This window comes from Eretmochelys imbricata, chromosome 1, assembly GCF_965152235.1.
Source record: "Eretmochelys imbricata isolate rEreImb1 chromosome 1, rEreImb1.hap1, whole genome shotgun sequence".
In the NCBI taxonomy this organism is placed as follows: domain Eukaryota; kingdom Metazoa; phylum Chordata; order Testudines; family Cheloniidae; genus Eretmochelys; species Eretmochelys imbricata.
In genome coordinates, this window is record NC_135572.1 from 273,775,605 (window position 1) to 273,796,040 (window position 20,436).

The 20,436-nt window shown below is 44.6% G+C and overlaps 1 protein-coding gene across 6 annotated transcripts in view; it reads left to right on the plus strand.

The window, feature by feature from the left end:
• Window positions 1–2,552: 2,552 nt before the first annotated feature.
• Window positions 2,553–20,436, plus strand: part of ANKS1B (ankyrin repeat and sterile alpha motif domain containing 1B) — a 754,695-nt gene continuing 736,811 nt past the window's right edge. For all 6 annotated transcript variants that reach the window (XM_077807668.1, XM_077807665.1, XM_077807666.1 and 3 more), the window contains exon 1: window positions 2,553–2,686. In XM_077807668.1, coding sequence (XP_077663794.1) covers window positions 2,553–2,686 — 134 coding nt within the window. The remainder of the gene's footprint in view (window positions 2,687–20,436) is intronic.

The window sequence follows — 20,436 nt, forward strand, 5'->3', positions numbered from 1 at the left end:
TTACTCCATTTATAATTACATTCACTGTTGGAACTGGATGACTAAGGTGTTCGGTAATAAGCTCTGCATTTTATTCTCTCTACTTTAGATAGATGGTTCAAATGTGACCCAGATCAGTTGTGACAAAGGGCTCAAACGGTAAAGCTTAATTCACATATTTGTTTATTTATACAAAAATAAACTTTAATGGAAACACTGACATGAGTAAAGGCTTGCAGAATCAGGTCCTAAAATTTATGTTGTTTATATCAAATAGTGGTATGTATTCAGTCAGGAAGGCAAGAGCTATAGAGAAGTCTCACCTAATAATTAGATGCCCTGTTACGTGTTCTGCTACCATTCTAGGGGAAAACATCCATAATTTCCCATACTACAAAATTTAAAATATGTAAGATTCATTTTCTGGATAGAAACTGATTTTTATTTGTTTAAATAGGCTATGAACAGCTATATTTGCAGCATTATGGGTGGGCTGGGATTCCAAATGGTATATTTTTACACTGGAAAGTTTAGTAAAGATATAAACTTTACTTCATTTTTTAAAAGTTGCAATGTAATTAACTAAAACATATGAAATAAAACAGTTATATGATCTGCTATATATGGGGGGAAAGATGGCTCCCTAAAAGAGCAGTATTTCCCACCAAGGACTTAATCCAACTCCTTTTGAAGTCAACAGGTAAATTTGACTTTGACTTTAACGGAAACTGGATAAGGCCATGAGTATTTAATATGGTCTCCCTCAACATACTTCCTTAATCTCTTGCCTACCATGGTATGTTATTTTTGGTTGTTAACTAAGGCCTTGACTCTGCAAACACTTACATGTATGCATTAATTTACTCATATGAGTTTACTGAATCAGGGATTAATTTATTACCTGATCCTGCACCCACTGTTAATGGGTGCTTTGCCATTCCCCTCAATAAGGCAGGGCTTCTAAGGGGCATTGTCTTATTTGCCTGTAACACCTGTGTTGCTACAGAAATAATAAATACTAAAGGGAATCTACTAAATCAGGTGGGGGTGAAAAGGCTATTATTTGGCTTTTCATATATAAACAGTATCAAATAGTGCATTAGACAAGGACGAGCTAATGACTTGGGCAAGAGAGCAAATTTTCCACATAACTCATAAATCCCACTGGAGTTGTGGAGAAAAATTACTCTAGCTGCCAAGGTGGGAGAAAAATCGTCATCATGGAAGAAGCTTCACATTAAAAACACTCAGTGTCGGCATCACTAGCACCAGGATGGGGGAAGATCGAGTCTAAGGGGGGCCCAGGTCCATCAGTGTTCCCCCTCCTTTGACAAACATGAGACAACCTCAGTGGACCCCTGCTTCCTCAATGAGTGACATCCTGACCCCAATGAAGTCAGTGGGAGTTTTGCCATTGATTATTTATCCTGCCCCGCATCTGCAGGGATCTGCTGTGTGGCTCAGAGCTATACTCCCCCGCATGGTCTCATGGCTGAATCCCAGAGACCCCTCTGTCTGCGCTGCCTGGTGCCTGGCAGGGAGCTGGATGTTGCCACTCCCACCCCAACTCATGCGCTCCTTCCCGTCGGTCCCATTTGCAATCCTGAGCCCCTCTTCCCACACAAGCGACGCAGCCCCGCCCCACCACCGGGGGGGGGGGTCGGTTCACTCTGCCCTCTGATCCCAGCGTGAGGCTCCTGCCCTCTGCCTCAGCAGCACCTCGTCCCCCGCACTCCAAACTCCAGGACTCACCCAGCTGCCGTTATTCCGAGGCCACAGCAAGAACCACCGCCCCTTCCCCTGACCGAGCTGTAGCGGGAACACCTGCTTCTATCACCCCCCGGTAGCGGCCACCATACAGAGCTACTGCCTAGCGCTGTGTGCGACCCCTCCCCCCTTGCACGCGCAGCGCCTTGTCTTCAGCTGCCGTTAACGGTCCCGCCGCGCGTGGCCCCGCAGTGGAGCGCGAGAAGCTCTTGCTCTTGTTGCTGGGCGGGCCGGGCCGAGCGGCTGAGGGGACAGAATCCCCAGCGCAGCATCAGTAGCGGTAGCAGCAAGGCGAGGCGCTGGGACTGGGATCCGGGGAGGGGGTGGGGCCAAACCCAGCCAGCCACTCAGAGAGAGAGATCTGTGTCTCCCCAGCAACGGGCCTGGCTGGCCAGGGCTGCGCCTCCTCCCTCCATCCCTCCCTGCTGGTCATTATCTCGTCTTCCCCCCGCCCCCCCCCCCCAGGTTCTGGGGCTGAGGCAGCCCCCCTCACTCACCCTGCAGGCTGGGATTTGGTGTGTGAGTGGGAAGGTCTTTTATTGGCCTAATTTCCTCCCTCCTAGTCATCCCCCCCGCTTTCCTGCCACACTCCACCCAGAATTGAGCTAGTGTAACTAGGAGGTGATTCTCCTGCTCCCTCCTGCTGCTGTTCTGTAGGGGCTGCAGGGATCTCCTCTCTGCCCAGATTTGAGGCAGGGCTTGAGGCAAGGAGGAGATTATTTGATCGAGGGAGGGGAATTTTTTGAAGGGGCTTAGCTATCGCTATAGTATTTTGCGAAGGGGGAGGGAGTGTTTGGTTACTGACCATGGGGAAGGACCAGGAACTGCTGGAAGCTGCTCGCACTGGGAATGTGGCTCTCGTGGAAAAACTCCTGTCGGGGAGGAAAGGAGGGATCCTGGGCAGTGGATCTGGAGCTATTCCCCTATCCAGCTTACTGAGGTAGGGACATGATTCCCTAGCAGCTGCTAGGGATATTCACCTCCTCCCCATCATCACCTCCCTCATCCTCATGCCTGTATTCTTCACAGTAACCATAAATTGTTCACTCTCGCTAACAAGTACAATGTGTCAGTGTTTAAAGTCACAGCCATTCATTATATTAATATAGTAATTTTAAATTCCCTGCCTTCAATGTGTCAGCAGGGTACTTGTTTCTGTTGTATTACTAGCATTGGTGCAGAATTTAGGCATTTATTGGGTGGATTGCTTTGCACAATGGTGTAGTCACTCTCACATTTCCTTTAGAATGGTATCTTTTCTTCTTTGAATGCTTTTTTAATATGTGATCCAGTTGTTAATGACAGAGAAGCTATTGTGTGTTTGTAGTTATATGGAAAAACCCACAACTTCCCCCCACACTCTCACCCATGGTTACTACTGTCACTTGCAGAAAAAATTAACCATCCCATGGTAATGAGTCTGTAAAATGAAGAAAGGGAACCTTCTGATGAGAGGTCTTCAACACAGAATAGGTGTAAAACTTATGAAGCAGGTTAGGTAATAGCAGTGGTACTTTCAAGGTATCTGGATTTAGTTGAGTAAAATTGGGATACTGGTCATATCCAGGTGAAAGGAGTCAACTTTAGTCTTTAGTCATATGTCATGCAGTATGTAACAGGGCTTTTGATGTTAAGTTTCATCATGTTGCAAGTGAGAAGTGCATTATCATAAGCATTTATGACATTTGACATTTTTCAAATAAGAAAAGGTCTGCAGCACACAATCTGCTACCAGTACTATACACTACACTAGGCGCAGCACAGTAAGATAGAATGAATTGAAACCCTATTGACCTAAAACTTGAACTAATCATTAAATGTGCTCTACGGGAAGAAAAGAAGTAGACCCAGATTAATGGAAATTCTTTAAATGAAAGGCAAGAAAGGTTAACTCATTTGAGATTCTATTGTCAGTACATCTCTATTTTCGAGGGCCCAGGCCACTTTATTTATATTACATGTGATATCCTCCATAGTAGAAATTGTAATATTCCTGTCAAATTATACCAATTTAACTCTATTTTAAATTTATTTAAAAATTGTTATGGCAATAAACAACAGTTTAGACACCCTCAAAGTTCTGTGATGCCACAGTGGCCACAGTACAATTAACTTTTATTTAATTACTTCTATGTTGGCCAAAGTTAAAATACATTTGTACAATTACTTTTGGTGTTGTAATTGAATAGCCTGCTTAGCAAGAAAAATGTGAGATAATTGGTTGAATTTAAATGATAAGAATCACTTATTAAAATGTGATACATATTTCTTTGTTACAACATCATTTTTACCAGAATGAAGTTCATTTCAGTGCAGTGATTATCCATTCATGAACCACTTCAACTAGATATATTTATATAGTTAATTTTTTTAGAGCTTTCCCCTCTGCACTGCTGTTGCACTGTTACTTTCTTATTGTAAGTCACAAGTCCTATAAATCTCTGCAGGAAAGTGTGTTTGCTTGTGTTTTTTCTGATTGTAGAAAATGGGTATATTAGGTGCATTTACTAAGTGGTTTGTGTAATGTACTAATGGATATAATAGAAAACTGCTTAATGGGTTATGGTAGTCATTGATTATTAGTGACAAAGTAAACATTTCATACTATATAAAGTCAGATATGTTCTTTTTCTACAGTAGGCACCTTGGTTTGTTTTACTATAATGAAAAGAAAACTAGTATATTATTGTAACTATGAAACTTCTAATGTTATGTCTCAAAACAAAGCAATGGATAAGCTTTTTAAACCTTTAAAAAACAAATAAATGTAAACAGGAAACTTTAAGCAATTTCAGAAATAAAAATACAACATACAACAATTTTAAAGAAAAATTATGAAAGAATTAGATAGTGAACTGATAGGTACAAGTGCAAATCTATGGACTCGATCCTGCAATCACTTACTACTCGGTGTAGCATTTTCTACAGTGAATAGTACTATGATGTTGTCACCTGGACTACTCATAGTAGTAAGTAGAGCTGAGCAAAATTTTTCAACCAAAACTTTTTTTGGTGAAAAAGGTAGATTTGGCAACACAAAAACATTTTGCAAATTTGTATCAATTTTGCCACAATGTTTTGGTTTAAAAAAAAACCCAACAAAAACATTATTAACTTTTTTTATTTCAACTTTTTTTTAAATGAAATGTTTCAATTTTTTAATTCTAAATGTCTTTTTATTTAAGAAAAAAATAAAGTGTAAAAAATGCTCCAAATCAAAATAAAATATTTCAGGTCAAATGAAATGTTTTGTTTGACACAAAAATATTTTTTCACAACTTTTCAATTTGCCAAAAGTTTCAAAAAATGTTATTTTTGGTTAAGCTAAAAATATTTCCCTCCCAGTTATGTCTTGAGGTAACTACAAGAGTAAGCATTAAGGGATTGAGGGGTGTATGTGTGTGAGAATGATTAATTTTTTTATTGATTTTTTTTCATAGAGAAACAAAAAGGTAAATGACTTTCAGCTTGTATATGTTTCTAAATACTTCATACAGTCTCTAATAGAAGTATGCAATTTTACAACTTGTCAATGCTGCAAGACCAGAAACTACATAGACATAACGTCTTATGTTGGGGGTAACAATAATAAAATAAAAGACATACATGAATAGGGAAGGGAAGGGGTGGAGTTGGGGAGGGTCTGGAATTCTTTAAGCCGGGGTAGTCAATTATTTTTTGTCAAGGTCCACATTTCTTGGTTAAGATATAGTCAAGGACCAGACCCCAACCCAGCTCCCCTCCCCTAGCCCCCCCTGATTGCCACCTCAAGCTCCCTGATCATCTGCCATCTCCCTGCCCACTCCACCCGGAGAGTAGGGTGACCTTATTTTCCTAAACTGTAAATGGGACACATGGGGGCTGGCCAGAGCCACCTATCATTGCTGCTCATCCCCCCTCCCCAAATGTTCCTTGATGCCCCCAATTGAGCCAAATAGCAGAGATGGAGACGGGGTGTTGGAGGGGGGAGGAATGGGTATGGGATCTGGGCAGCAAAGCAGGATGTGAGTGTGTGTGTGTGAGAGAGTACTTTTGAGCTTGCAGCCTGGAGAACTATGGACTATTGGACTATGATCCAGTGATGGCGATGTGATGCCATGCCCCGCTGGGGGCTTGGATAGCAGAGGGGCAGAAAGGAGGCCCCAGGTAGTGGGAGGGACCAAGGACACTCAAGATAGCAGCCCTGGGGAGGTGGGGGAAGGCCGGGATGTGGCAGAAGCAGGTGACTGGAGGTGGACTGGGGAGGGAAAGAGGCCAGTCAGAGTGGGTGGGTGGGGAGAGGGCTCCGGGGATTGGCCCTGATGGACAGGGGGTGGGGAGGACACAAGGCCAGGGTGGGCGGCTCTGGGAACCGCTCAGGGACAGAGACATGAGGCTGGGGTGGAGGCCTCCGGGACCACATTGGGGGCATGAGGCTGTGTGTGGGGGATTTGCTGTGCCTGGTGCCCTGGCACAAATGGATGCTGTGGGACCCCATCAGGCACTTACCTGCTGGGTTGCCCTGTGGGGCCTACAGCCCACAAGTAGCAGCTCTGTAGTCCAGCCAGCCCTACTGTCTCCAGGGAAAGAAGAGAACAATTTGAATCAGCTCTGCTGTCTGATCGGGCTGCAGTGTGAGCATGTGACACCCCATGATCACTCCCTGATTGGAGGGGCAGGGTGTAGTGGAGACACATTAGGCTGCCCACAGTGGGGTGGAGATGTCTCCCCCCCACCCCCACAACATTGCTGCTCGCCCCCTCCATCCCTGGACTACAGCCGGTGGAACTGAGGCTGTACAAGCAGCCGCCCAGGGACACACTGTGCCCCACAGGCCAGCCCAGCTGAACCATCCTCTGCTGGGGGGGCGGGGGGGGGGCAGCACTGGGAAGTGGGCATGGTTCCAGCCCTGGATCAGCTTCATGGTCCGCCTATTGACTACCCCTGCTTTAAGCCATCTCAACATGCTTTTATCCACATCTATCTAGAAATGGGGTCCAATTTTCTTCTAATTCATATGATTGCTCTCTATGTGATAGGCTATTCTTTCTTTTGGCTGTTAACTCAACCAGTTCCGAATACCACTGCTATATTCTGGGCATAAGCCTACTCTTCCATTTTTGTAGAAGAATGCGCTTGGTGATCACTGCAGCCCTCAAACACCAAAGTCTTTGTGGTGGAGCTAAACCCAGCTTAGCAGGTAACTAACCAAGGGTATAACTTTTGGCTGAGGTTTGACTGCTGAAATTGAGCACTATTTTAACTCTTATACCTTCTTTCCACACTTGCCTGGCTGTTGGAGAGTCCCATAGAATATGGGTCAAGGTTCCATTTTCTTTCTTCAAGTACCAACAATCATCAGAGGATAAGGCCTTTATCTTGTACAACCTCAGAGGCGTCCAATGCATTTTGAACAAAATATTTTGTTATAACAAGAATATGTTGAGATTCACAGAGGCATTTCTAAAATTATATAATATGCTGTGGCACTGGGATTCTTTTAAGGGCTCTAATAAAGCCCCTCCACGTGCTTTCATAAAGAACTCCAGACAGTGGAGTTTCTCTTTATTAACAAAATATACATAGTGGACATGGGCCTGGGGAGTTTATTAAGTGTCCAGTAGTTCTGGGACCTCTGGACAAAATGGATAAAATATTAGATGTCAGTTGTAAGTACTGCAAGTCCACTTAGGAAGGCAGGTCATAACATTGTTATAGCGTTAGAAAAGGGACAAAGGCCTCATTATTGACCATCTGGGAAATCTACATGATGCCCATACTTAGCCAGTTCTTCTAATTTATAGGTTTGTTCCCAATTTGCAAGTCTGCGTTGCCCCAAATGGGTGCTTTTGCAAGACTGTGAGGGTGAAATTGGTACCGCATGGCTGGGACAGCCCAGACCCTTAGTGCAGCCACCACTGTAGTCACCTTATTTTTCTCCATTGGACAAAAGAGAAATCGAGGAGATCAGCAGGGGGAATAAGATGTATTAATGCCTGTTTAGTTTCCACCCACATGGGTGTAAGGGTATTTACATGCTGGAACCAGTTTGACATCTGTGACATCATAAAAGTTGAATAGTAATTTTTTAGGTTGGGAACCCAAACTCCCCCTTCTCTATAAGAGTTGGGGTGTTTAAAATGATAGCCATGGAAGTTGACCAGGGCCCCACAGGAAGGCTCTAATAATGCTATTTAATTTTCTAAAATAAGATTATGATCTCCTGGGTCTCAAACCCAGGCCTGTGAGTTCCTACACAGCAATTGCATCCCAGCATCCACCCAATGTCTGATTAAATGTGGTAGGCCAAAGAGCTACTAGGACTACAGCCTCAGCCAATGCACCACCCACAAGATCCCTGATTGGAGGATCACCCAGCTTCACCAGTTGGTCCAACCATGATATTTAAGCCAGAAGGAGGGACAGGAAGTTGTCTGAGCAGCTTGGTGATTCTCTGTTGCTGCTGTATTGGGCCCTGTTTCTGCCTGCATTCTGCACACAGCACTGTTCCTGATTCCTGCTCGGCTCCTGCCTTACCCCTGGTTCCCTGCCTTTGCTCCTGGTTCCCACACAGCTCTGTGGCTGTGTAGTGACCCAGCTAGGCTATGGTAACTGTAAAAAGAGACAGAGTCAAACAAAAAGGATTATTTAAAATTTTTAGAACTTTATAAGTGAAAACCCAAAAGTTGTACCAAGAGATTAAATAATATAGAACATTACCAAGTACTTGCCACATATAAACTATAGGTTACTAACACAGTAACCTCTGCGAGCTTGTACAGGCTACTCTTCCTTACTCTGTGCAGTTAATACCAAATAACAAAAGAAATTACTCCACAATATACCGGGTCACATTAGGGAAGCATGAACTTTTCCTCTCCTTGGTTGTAAATCCAGCTCTACTCTTGCTGTCCGATTCTTTGCTTCTCTTCAGCTGGAAGTGCTCCTCAGATTCAATGTTTCTGTGGCTGTACTTCTTTGCACAAGTTTATCCACAAGCAGAGTTTCTTCACCTAGTAGCCCTCCTTTGTCCTACTAGGCACCTTTGACCTGTGTTCTTTCAGTAGATGTTCAAACATTCATTCTCTCTGTTTGTTTACTTTAGGTCCTCTGTGAGGGTCTTCTTGTTTACTGTTTTCAGGATCTGTTTTCATTTTAACACAGCTTTTTGAGCAATTTGCTTTTTCACCATTATATGTCCTTTCAGTTTTTTCCCTTGATACTCTCTTAGTAAGTCTGTAGATTTTATTTACCTCAGCTTCCCTTCTTTAATAGTGTCTGCTCACGTACCCAGGTCTATTTTCTTCTGCTTTTCCTGACATGAAACCTTTCCTATTTTCTTTCTTTCCTTCTCACTTCCCAGTCCCCTACTTTTATTCTCCTATTCTTTTATCACCTCAGCTCATATCCCAGCTCTGGTTCATCAGCCAACTCAGCATCTAGATTGTTCTCCGTTCCTCCTTCTCTAACAGCTTTTTCCAACTGTCTTTTTTGGTTGGATTCCCAGACCCCCACCCAGCTCGAGCTGCCCTCTCATTGGCCATCTCTCCCCCCAGGATAGCATTATGTGCCACTGCATCACAGCTGCCGGAGGTGCCAGTGCCAGAGTTACTACACCTGATCCTTCCCTCTCCTCCAGGTCCTGCCCTTTATGCCTCGCTTCCAACCATTAGTTACCAGTCCTGGTTCTGACCTCTGGCTCCAACTTCTGACTCTGGCTTGACCCTTGACTTTGACATTTGGTATCTGACCCTGGTTCTGACTCTCAGCTTCGATTCCTGGCTCTGACTCTGTCTTGACCCCTGGCTCTGGTAATTGGCAGTTAACTCTGGTGCTGACCCTCTACTTCTTTCCCCTTCCTGAATGCCTGCTCTGTTCAGTAGACCTGACTCCTGCTCTGACCACCAAGCTACACCACTTATGTCCCATTCCCTAACACTTTGCTTGGACTGGTGGTGCAGAAGGCCCTGCAGAATGGAACCAGTGAGGCTTTCTTCCCAAAGGGAACCTGAAAACACTGAGTGGTAATCCACCTCCAGGCAGACTACCAGGCAACACAGGCCCGTTTTACCCAGTTGACACAGAGAATTAGGCAGCATACTGTGCAGAGAAAGCTGGCCTCTGGACTGCAACTGCTCTGGCACTCCTTGTGCAGGGACCTGTGACTCTGTTGCTGGAACATTTCAATGAGCATGGCATGAAGTTCTGTTGGTTTATAAAGCATTGTTGTGTCCAGTTCCTACTTCAGCTGCAAGTGTACTCTTCTGACCAGGCCAAGGTAGGCCTGGTACTCAGCCTGCTAATGGGGGAGCACTGGATTGGGTATGCCCCCTATTAGAGGGCAACTAACCAGTACTAACCAGTTGGGATGTCGTATGGCAGGCAATATCAACAATCTTCAAAAACCTGCATTGTGCCTGCACTTCTGAGGATGTCCTCAAGATGCTCCAGAAGCGGCAGGGTACTGTTGCTGCCTATGTTGCTTACTTTTGCCCACTGACATAGGATGCAGAGTGGAATGGGGCAACCAGCTATTCCATTTTCAGTGAGGTCTAAGTGATAAGGTCAAGGATGTTCTGGTTCCAGTGGAAACTCCAGCGAGCCTGGACACTTTATCGAGCTGATTATACAACTTGACAACCAGTTGTGGGAGCTGTGCAAGGAGAGAAGGGGGTGGTTCCACATCCCCTGTATCAACCACAACCATGAAACTCTATTCAGTGTGCTAAGCAGATACAGATAGACTCCGCTCGCTGGAAACTTATCCCAAAAGAAAAAGACAGATGGTGATACCTCAATCTATGCTTCTATTGTGGTGAGCCAGGCCACTTCATATCCATCTGCCTGGCTTGAAGCCTGACCCAAAAGATCTGGAGAACAAGCCAACCCAGTCCTGGTCCAATCTGCGCATGAAAGTAAGGTATAACCCTGAGTCCCAAACACAAGTCCTGAGAGGGACACACACTGGATGCCACCAGGAGGTGCCAGAACTCCAAGTGCCTGTTAGGTTATGGATCCCTGGCCAGCCTCAGCAACTGCCCATGCAGAGAGCCCTCATTGATTTGGGCTTTTATGGATGAGACAACAGCCCAGACCCTGCAGGTTTCCTTAAAATCAAAGACCTGAAAAGAAAAATGCAGACTCTCTACCTCCCCATCGGGATTATGATTGTCCTATAGACTTACAGCCCAGGGCAACAGTCCCATTCAGCCAGGTTTATGCCATGTCTGAATCTGAGCTAGTACCCTTATGTGCATACCTTTGAGAGAATTTGGCCACAGGTTTCATCTGTAAATCCAACTCACCTGCTGGGGCACCTGTTCTCTTTGTGAAAAAGAAAGATGGCAGCCTCCTTCATTGTGTAGACTATCGGGCGTTGAGCCAGATAACAGTTAGAAATCTGTACCTGCTGCTCCTAATCCAGAGCTGTTGGACTGAGTAGGGGGCCACTTGAATATTCACAAAACTAGTCCTTCAGGGGGCATACAACCTTGTGCTCATTAGGGCTGAAGATGAGTGGAAGGTTCTCGGACCTGCTATAGCCACTTTGAATTTTTAGAGATAAGTCCTGACAAATGCCCCTGCTACATTCTAGCACTTCATTAATGACAATGTCCTGGGACATCCTACATCAATACATAGTAGTATGCCTTGATAATATACTTTGTGACAGGGTCGGGCCAGATGGCTACAGGAGAGTAATAGAAGGCAGATTCATAGATTCATAGATATTTAGGTCAGAAGGGACCATTATGATCATCTAGTCTGACCTCCTGCACAACGCAGGCCACAGAATTTCACCCACCACTCTTACAAAAAAAACCTCACACCTATATCTGTGCTATTGAAGTCCTCAAATTGTAGTTTAAAGACCTCAAGGAGCAGAGAATCCTCCAGCAAGTGACCCGTGCCCCATGCTACAGAGGAAGGCGAAAAACCTCCAGGGCCTCTTCCAATCTGCCCTGGAGGAAAATTCCTTCCCGACCCCAAATATGGCGATCAGCTAAACCCTGAGCATATGGGCAAGATTCATCAGCCAGATACTACAGAAAATTCTTTCCCAGGTAACTTGGACCTTACCCCATCTAAAACCCATCACAGGCCATTGGGCCTATTTACCATGAATATTTAATTACCAAAACCATGTTATCCCATCATACCATCTCCTCCATAAACTTATCGAGTTTAATCTTAAAGCAAGATAGATCTTTTGCCCCCACTACTTCCCTCGGAAGGCTATTCCAAAACTTCACTCCTCTGATGGTTAGAAACCTTCGTCTAATTTCTAGTCTAAATTTCCTAGTGGCCAGTTTATATCCATTTGTTCTTGTGTCCACATTGGTACTGAGTTTAAATAATTCCTCTCCCTCTCTGGTATTTATCCCTCTGATATATTTATAGAGAGCAATCATATCTCCCCTCAGCCTTCTTTTAGTTAGGCTAAACAAGCCAAGCTCCCTGAGTCTCCTTTCATAAGACAAGTTTTCCATTCCTCGGATCATCCTAGTAGCCCTTCTCTGTACCTGTTCCAGTTTGAATTCATCCTTCTTAAACATGGGAGACCAGAACTGCACACAGTACTCCAGGTGAGGTCTCACCAGTGCCTTATATAACGGTACTAAAACCTCCTTATCCCTACTGGAAATACCTCTCCTGATGCATCCCAAGACGACATTAGCTTTTTTCACAGCCATATCACATTGGCAGCTCATAGTCATCCTATGATCAACCAATACTCCAAGGTCCTTTTCCTCCTCCGTTACTTCTAGTTGATGCGTCCCTAGCTTATAACTAAAATTCTTGTTATTAATCCCTAAATGCATGACCTTACACTTCTCACTATTAAATTTCATCCTATTCCTATTACTCCAGTTTACAAGGTCATCCAGATCCTCCTGTAGGGTATCCCTGTCCTTCTCTAAATTAGCAATACCTCCCAGCTTTGTATCATCTGCAAACTTTATTAGCACACTCCCACTTTTTGTGCCCAGGTCAGTAATAAAAAGATTAAATAAGATTGGTCCCAAAACCGATCCCTGAGGAACTCCACTGGTAACCTCCCTCCAACTTGACAGTTCACCTTTCAGTAGGACCCGTTGTAGTCTCCCCTTTAACCAATTCCCTATCCACCTTTCAATATTCCTATTGATGCCCATCTTATCCAATTTAACTAATAATTCCCCATGTGGCACCGTATCAAACGCCTTACTAAAATCTAAGTAAATTAGATCCACTGCGTTTCCTTTATCTAAAAAATCTGTTACTTTCTCAAAGAAGGAGATCAGGTTGGTTTGGCACGATCTACCTTTTGTAAAACCATGTTGTATTTTGTCCCAATTACCATTGACTTCAATGTCCTTAACTACCTTCTCCTTCAAAATTTTTTCCAAGACCTTGCATACTACAGATGTCAAACTAACAGGCCTATAATTACTTGGATCACTTTTTTTCCCTTTCTTAAAAATAGGAACTATGTTAGCAATCCTCCAATCATACGGTACAACCCCTGAGTTTACAGATTCATTAAAAATTCTTGCTAATGGGCTTGCAATTTCTTGTGCCAATTCTTTTAATATTCTTGGATGAAGATTATCTGGGCCCCCCGATTTAGTCCCATTAAGCTGTTTGAGTTTCGCTTCTACCTCAGATATGGTGATGTCTACCTCCATATCCTCATTCCCATTTATCATGCTACCATTATCCCTAAGATCCTCTTTAGTCTTATTAAAGACTGAGGCAAAGTATTTGTTTAGATATTGGGCCATGCCTAGATTATCCTTGACCTCCACTCCATCCTCAGTTTTTAGCGGTCCCACTTCTTCTTTCTTTGTTTTCTTCCTATTTATATGACTATAGAACCTTTTACTATTGGTTTTAATTCCCTTTGCAAGGTCCAACTCTACTTGACTTTTAGCCTGTCTCACTTTATCCCTACATATTCTGACCTCAATAAGGTAGCTTGCCTTACTGATCCCTCCCTTCTTCCACTCCCTATATGCTTTCTGCTTTTTCTTAATTACCTCTCTAAGATGCTTGCTCATCCAGCTTGGTCTACAACTCCTGCCTATGAATTTTTTCCCCTTTCTTGGGATGCAGGCTTCCGATAGCTTCTGCAGCTTTAATTTAAAATAATCCCAGGCCTCCTCTACCTTTAAACCCATAAATTCTTCAGTCCAATCCACTTCCCTAACTAATTTCCTTAATTTTTGAAAGTCAGCCCTTTTGAAATCAAAAACCTTAGTTGCAGATTTATTTTTGTTAATCCTTCCATTCAGTTTGAACTGAATTAGCTCATGATCACTTGAGCCAAGATTATCCCCTACAACCATTTCCTCTATGAGGTCCTCATTACTCACCAAGACCAAATCTAAAATAGCATCCCCTCTAGTCGGTTCAGCAACTACTTGCTGAAGGAATCCATCAGCTATCGCATCTAGGAAAATCTGAGCCCTATTATTATTACTAGCACTCGTCCTCCAGTCTATATCTGGGAAGTTAAAGTCTCCCATGATCACACAGTTTCCATTAGTATTTACTTTATTAAAAACATTAAAAAGGGCTCTATCCATATCCAAATTAGATCCCGGCGGTCTATAGCACACCCCAAGCACTATCCCAGGGGAGGCTCTAATAGTTTTCTTCCCCAATTTAATTTTTGCCCAGACAGACTCAGTCATATCCATTTCATCGCTTCTTATTTCTTTACATTCTATCTCATCATTGATATACAGTGCTACTCCACCACCTTTACCTTTATTTCGGTCTTTCCTAAACAGCACATACCCTTCAATACCTGTAGCCCAGTCATGACTACTATTCCACCAGGTCTCTGTTATACCTATAATATCTGGTTTCACTTCCTGCACCAGTAACTCTAGTTCCTCCATTTTGTTACCTAGGCTCCTTGCATTAGTGTACAAACATCTTAATTTTTGCTGTTTAGCCTCACTCACATTCTGTACCCTACTAGGCACGGTTATTTTACTACCAGTATAACCTATTAGACTTGTATCTACACTGCCCTTCCTCCTACCTACAGCTGTATCCACTCTTACTTCATTTTCTTTCCACTCTATGCTTAATTCTGGCGTGGAGATTACCTGGACATCTCCCAACCATCTCCCCCAAATTCCTAGTTTAAAGCTCTCTTAATCAGTTGTGCCAGCCTCCATCCTAGAAGTCTATTTCCTTCCCTACTCAGATGAAGTCCATCCCGAGAGAACTGTCCCCTATCCATGAATGCCTCCCAATGGCCATACATCCCAAAGCCCTCCTTATAGCACCACTGCCTAAGCCATCTATTGATAGTCATAATCTTGTCACACCTTTGTTGCCCTTCTCTAGGAACAGGCAGAATCCCACTAAAGATCACCTGAGCCTCAATTTCCTTAAGCGTCCTCCCCAGCCTAGCATAGTCTCCCTTAATACTTTCCAGCGAGAATCTAGCCGTATCATTTGTTCCCACATGAAGGATAATTAGGGGATTCTTTCCCGCTCCCTTTAGAATCCTTTTCAACCTCAGGTCTACATCCCGTATCTTAGCACCCGGAAGACAGCACACCCTCCTATTTTCTGGATCAGCTCTGGTTACAGGCCTATCTATTCTTCTCAGTAAAGAGTCCCCAATCACATAGACCTGCCTTTTCCTAGTGACTGTGCTATTCTCCAGTCTATCCCCTGTTCCCTCTGGCTGCAAGTTCTTTCCATTCCCATTCTCCCTTGTAATCCTTTTTAACCCATCCTGTATCCTCCTGGGGCTCATATTTGGTGTAATCTCCATTAACTCCTCCCCTTTTCCTATAGGACTAACCTCTCTTCTCTTCTTCCTTGCCCTGTCACCTTCAGTGACTACCTGCTGAGCCCCTTCCTCATTTTCCAACTCTGCAAACCTATTCTTAAGCTCTATTTCTCCTTCACTAGCCCGTCTTTTCCTCTGATATATTAGCCCCAGGTTAAGTAGGTCTCTTTTCCCTGGGTAAGGTAACAGGGAAGGTTCCAGAACAATCAGGAACCTTCTGAAGACAATTAAGACAGGCAGGCTGATTAGAACACCTGCAGCCAATCAAGAAGCTGCTAGAATCAATTAAGGCAGGCTAATCAGGGCACCTGGGTTTTAAAAGGAGCTCACTTCAGTTTGTGGTGTGCGTGTAAGGAGCTGGGAGCAAGAGGCGCTAGGTGCTGAGAGTGAGAACGTGGACTGTTGGAGGACTGAGGAGTACAAGCATTATCAGACACCAGGAGGAAGGTCCTATGGTGAGGATAAAGAAGGTGTTGGGAGGAGGCCGTGGGGAAGTAGCCCAGGGAGTTGTAGCTGTCGCACAGCTGTTCCAGGAGACACTCTAGACAGCTGCATTCCACAGGGCCCTGGGCTGGACCCCGGAGTAGAGGGCGGGCCCGGGTTTCCCCCAAACCTCCCAACTCCTGGTCAGACACAGGAGGAGTCGACCTGGACTGTGGATTCATGAAAACTGCCAAACTGAGGGCTGCCGTGAAGCTCCAAGGCGAGCAAATCTGCCAATAAGCGCAATACCCACCAACGTAGAGGAGGAGGAACTTTCTCACAACTTATTTTTCCAGGCAATCCCAAAGAGCACACAACTCATGTTTGAACTTCCTGGAGGGGCATCGCCAATGTGGACTGTATGCCAAATTGAAAAAAGTGAGCCTTCGACTGTGTTTCTACTGACTTCCTGGGATTCATTCTATACCCGGAAAAATCAAAGTGGATCCAGAAAAGGTAAAGGTGGTCCTCGGCTGGGCAGTGTCCTGGAACATCTGCAAACTGCAGTGCTTTCAGGGCTTTACAAATTTCGGCCGCTGGTTCATCTCAAAATTCTCAGGGCAGATCAGCCCTTGAACCCCGTTGTGTAAGAACACCCAGTTCAATTGGATTCACGAGGCCCAAAGAGTCTTTGAGCGCCGACAACTTGCATTGACCATTGACCCTTACTAGCTCTCCCTGGTACCACATAAGTCTTCATTGTGGAAGCAGATATTTCTAACCTGGCAATTGGAGAAGTGCTCTCCCAGAGACCTGGGCCCCAGCAAGTGATGCACCCATGTGCCTTTTGTTCTAGAAACCTCATTCCCACTGAACAAAATTATGAAATCCTAGACAAGGAACTCCTGGCCATCAAGACTGCCTTCAAGGAGTCGTGACACTACCTCGAAGGGGTCCAACAGTCAGTCCAAGTATACATGGACCATAATAACTTGGAATATTTACGGAAGACCAAAGCCCTCAGTCAGCAACAGCTGTTCTTCTCCCATTTTAATTTTAAAATCTCCTGTCATCCAGGTACTAGGAACAACAAAGCAGACACCCTATCCCAAAAAGAGGAGCACTATGCTGACCTGAAGGGACCCACCAAAGAGACCTCCTACATCCTTAAGTCCCATAACTTCCTTGGTACAATGCTGCACTCAGATCTGTTTGCTATAATCTGCTCAGCCTCTACCAAGAAGACTTCCCCGATGATCAGGAAGCCACCAACCAAAAAGTGCATGATATCCAAGATGGACTGACCTTAGTGAAGGGACACACATATGTTTCCCATGGTTGCCCCCATGTGGTGGCCCTGCAGATGTGCCATGATTCCCCCCAGTGGTGCATTTTGGCTGTTCCAAAATCCAGCATCTAGCCTCCCATTTCTTTTGGTGGCCCCAGATGCATGCTACAACACAGGCATATGTAGCATCCTGTGACGTGTGCGCCCACTAGATTTCATCATGTAGCTACCTGAGTCCAATAGCTATACAACAGTCTTAACTATTGTTCACCACCTCACAAAGATGGCCCACTTTGTGCCCTGCACCCAGGTACCCTTGCCTGAGGAGACTGCCTAGCTATGGGTAAACCAAGTCGTCTGCCTCCAGGAACTCCTGGAGCACATTATTTCTAACCGGGGTACTCAGTTCATCTCTCACTTTTGGCAGTAGACCCTCATTCCCAAACAAATGGCCAGATGGCAAGGGTGAACCAAATCATGGAGCAGTATCTCCAGTGTTACATCAACCACCATCAGAATGACTGGTCTTTGCTGTTACCCTATGCAAAGTTCACATATAATAGCGCCGAACACACCTCTTTGGGACAAAGCCTATTTTTTGCAAACTAGGAGTTCCACCCGTTCCATTCTGAACTATGCACAACTTCCCCCAACCTGGCAACGTTGGAATGGGTACAACTGATCCATTGTATTCAGGGAAAGCTAAAGACCCACATGGAGGAAGCAAACAGGATTACAAGAGGTACACAGACCAATGATGACAGAAAAGTCCCAACTTTGCTGTAGCTCAAAAAGTATGGCTCTAAGCAAGGCATCTCCATACTGACAGACCATCCCATAATCTTGATCACCAGTTCTTTGGCCCATATTGAATCTGTTGACAGATCAACCCTGTCACCTTTGAACTCCTCCTTTCTCATTCTCTCATAATCCACTCTGCATTTCATGTATCCCTGTTGAAGCCATATGTGGCTAACCCTTTTCCACACAGGACCCAGCCAACCCACCCACTGGTGCCTGTTCAGGACCACAATGGGTATAACGTTCACAAAGTCCTTGATTCTAAAACTAAGTGGGGAAAGCTGTGGTACTTGATTAATTGGAAAGTTTACGGGCCTGAAGAGCATTCCTGGGAGCCTGCTGAAAAAGTTCATGCCCGCAAACTGTAAAAGCCTTTCACAAGAACCATACTGAGAAGACCAGCCCATTGACATCCTGAGGGTGTGTGTGCGGTGATGTCCTGGGTCTCAAACCTAGGGCTGTGTGTTCCAGGACATCTGTCACATCCTGGCCTCCACCCAATGTTTGCTGAAACCTGATGGACAGAAGAGCTACAGGAACTACACCTCGGCCCAGGTACCACCCACAGGATCCCTGATTGGAGGATTGCCCAGCTCCAGCCATGCTATTTAAGTCAGAAGGAGTCACAGGAAGGTGTCTGAGTAACTAGGTGATTGTCTGTTGCAGCTGTATTGGTCCCTGCTTGTGTCTGCATCCTGCATTCTGCACCGAACCCTGTTCCTGGTCTGTACCTGACTCCCGCCTTTGCTCCTGGTTCCCACCATGCTCCTCTCTGTGCCTGATCCTTGCCTCTCCTTGGGTTATGCCTCACTTCCAACCATCACTTACCTGTCCTGGCTCTGACCCCTGGCTCCGACTTCTGACTCTGACTCTGGCTTGTCCCTTGGATCTGGCATTTGGTATATGACCCTGACTCCGACTCTCAACTTCAATTCCTGGCTTTGACTCTGACTTAACCCCAGCTCTTGTAACCCACAGATGACTCTGGTGCTGATCATCAACTTCATTTCCCACCCTGGACCCCAGCTTTGTTCACTAAACTGGACTCCTGCTCTGACCACTAGGGCAGACCGCCTATGTCCCAGTCCCTAACACAGAAAGAGGAATATACACAGGTAGGTTGTTTAGACTATAGAGGAGCCTAGGCAGAATATTCATTTTTATTGTGTTAACCCTTCTCCACAGGCTCAGGGAGAAAGGGATACAAATAGATGGCATCCTAACTATATGAGAGAGGATCTACATTTATTTTCACTAGTTTGTTAATAATTCTTGATACTTTTATACCTAGGTACTTAATTACATCAGTTTGCCTTCAGAAACTCCATTGAGAGAAAGCATCACTACATGACAGTTGAGAGATTTCCAGTACAGTAGAACCTCAGAGTTACAAACACCTTGGGAATGGAGGTTGTTTGCAACTCTGAAATGTTTGTAACTCTGAACAAAACGTTATGGTTGTTCTTTCAAAAGTCTACAAGTGAACATTGACTTAATACAGTGTTTAAATTTACCATGCAGAAGAAAAATGCTGCCTTTCCTTCCTCAGAGTTCACACCTGGGGACTCGGAGAAATGTCCCTTTTACTGTGGGCCACAATATTAATAGCTTTGGGCATTGATATCATGTCATTACCACCCAACAAATCAGCTGGTAACTTCTCAAGAAGCCCCACTTTCAAAGTACCACTTAAAACTTCCCCTTCCAATTCAATGTAGGCTAAAGACATCATTGTTAAATAGTCCTAAAGCTAGCAGGTTTACCTCCTCTCCTGAAACCAAGTGACTCTTCTGATTCACATTTCTCCTGATCAGGGAAACCTGAGCACCATAGTCTTCCCACCTCTGGCACACTTTGCTAGTTACTTTGGCCATTTTTATAAAATCTTTGTCTACCTCCAAGAGGTCAGACCTGACAAAGTTAACCAAAGTTCCCTTTGCCGCTACTGAAGTCTGACTCAAAGGTAGCTGCATTAATCTGAATGGATCAGGGAGTGAAATTGGACACCTCTCCCACATTCTTAGGGCATTGCTTTTTCATGTGATCGAGGGACCCACATGACTCACACCTTCTTGGGCCCCTTTTTTGGGCTAGGGTCGGATAACAGAGTTATTAGGTGGACACCAGTAATGGTGTGGGCTAGACTTCACTCCCTCACCCCCTCCCAGGGACAAACCAGGAACCCACTCTTACTCCAGGGTTTTGCCCTTCCTTTTGGGGCTTGCACTCCCTGTATAATCTCATTTGTAAGTACAAGTCAGCTATTTTGGCAACTGCTTCCACTGATATTAGAGTTTTCTCCACAGCAGTTAACATTTCCTCAGTGCAGGCTTTGCCATATGTACATGCACAAGAGAGAGAAAGAGCACAGACCTCAGTGAACAGCTTCTGAGCAATTAAA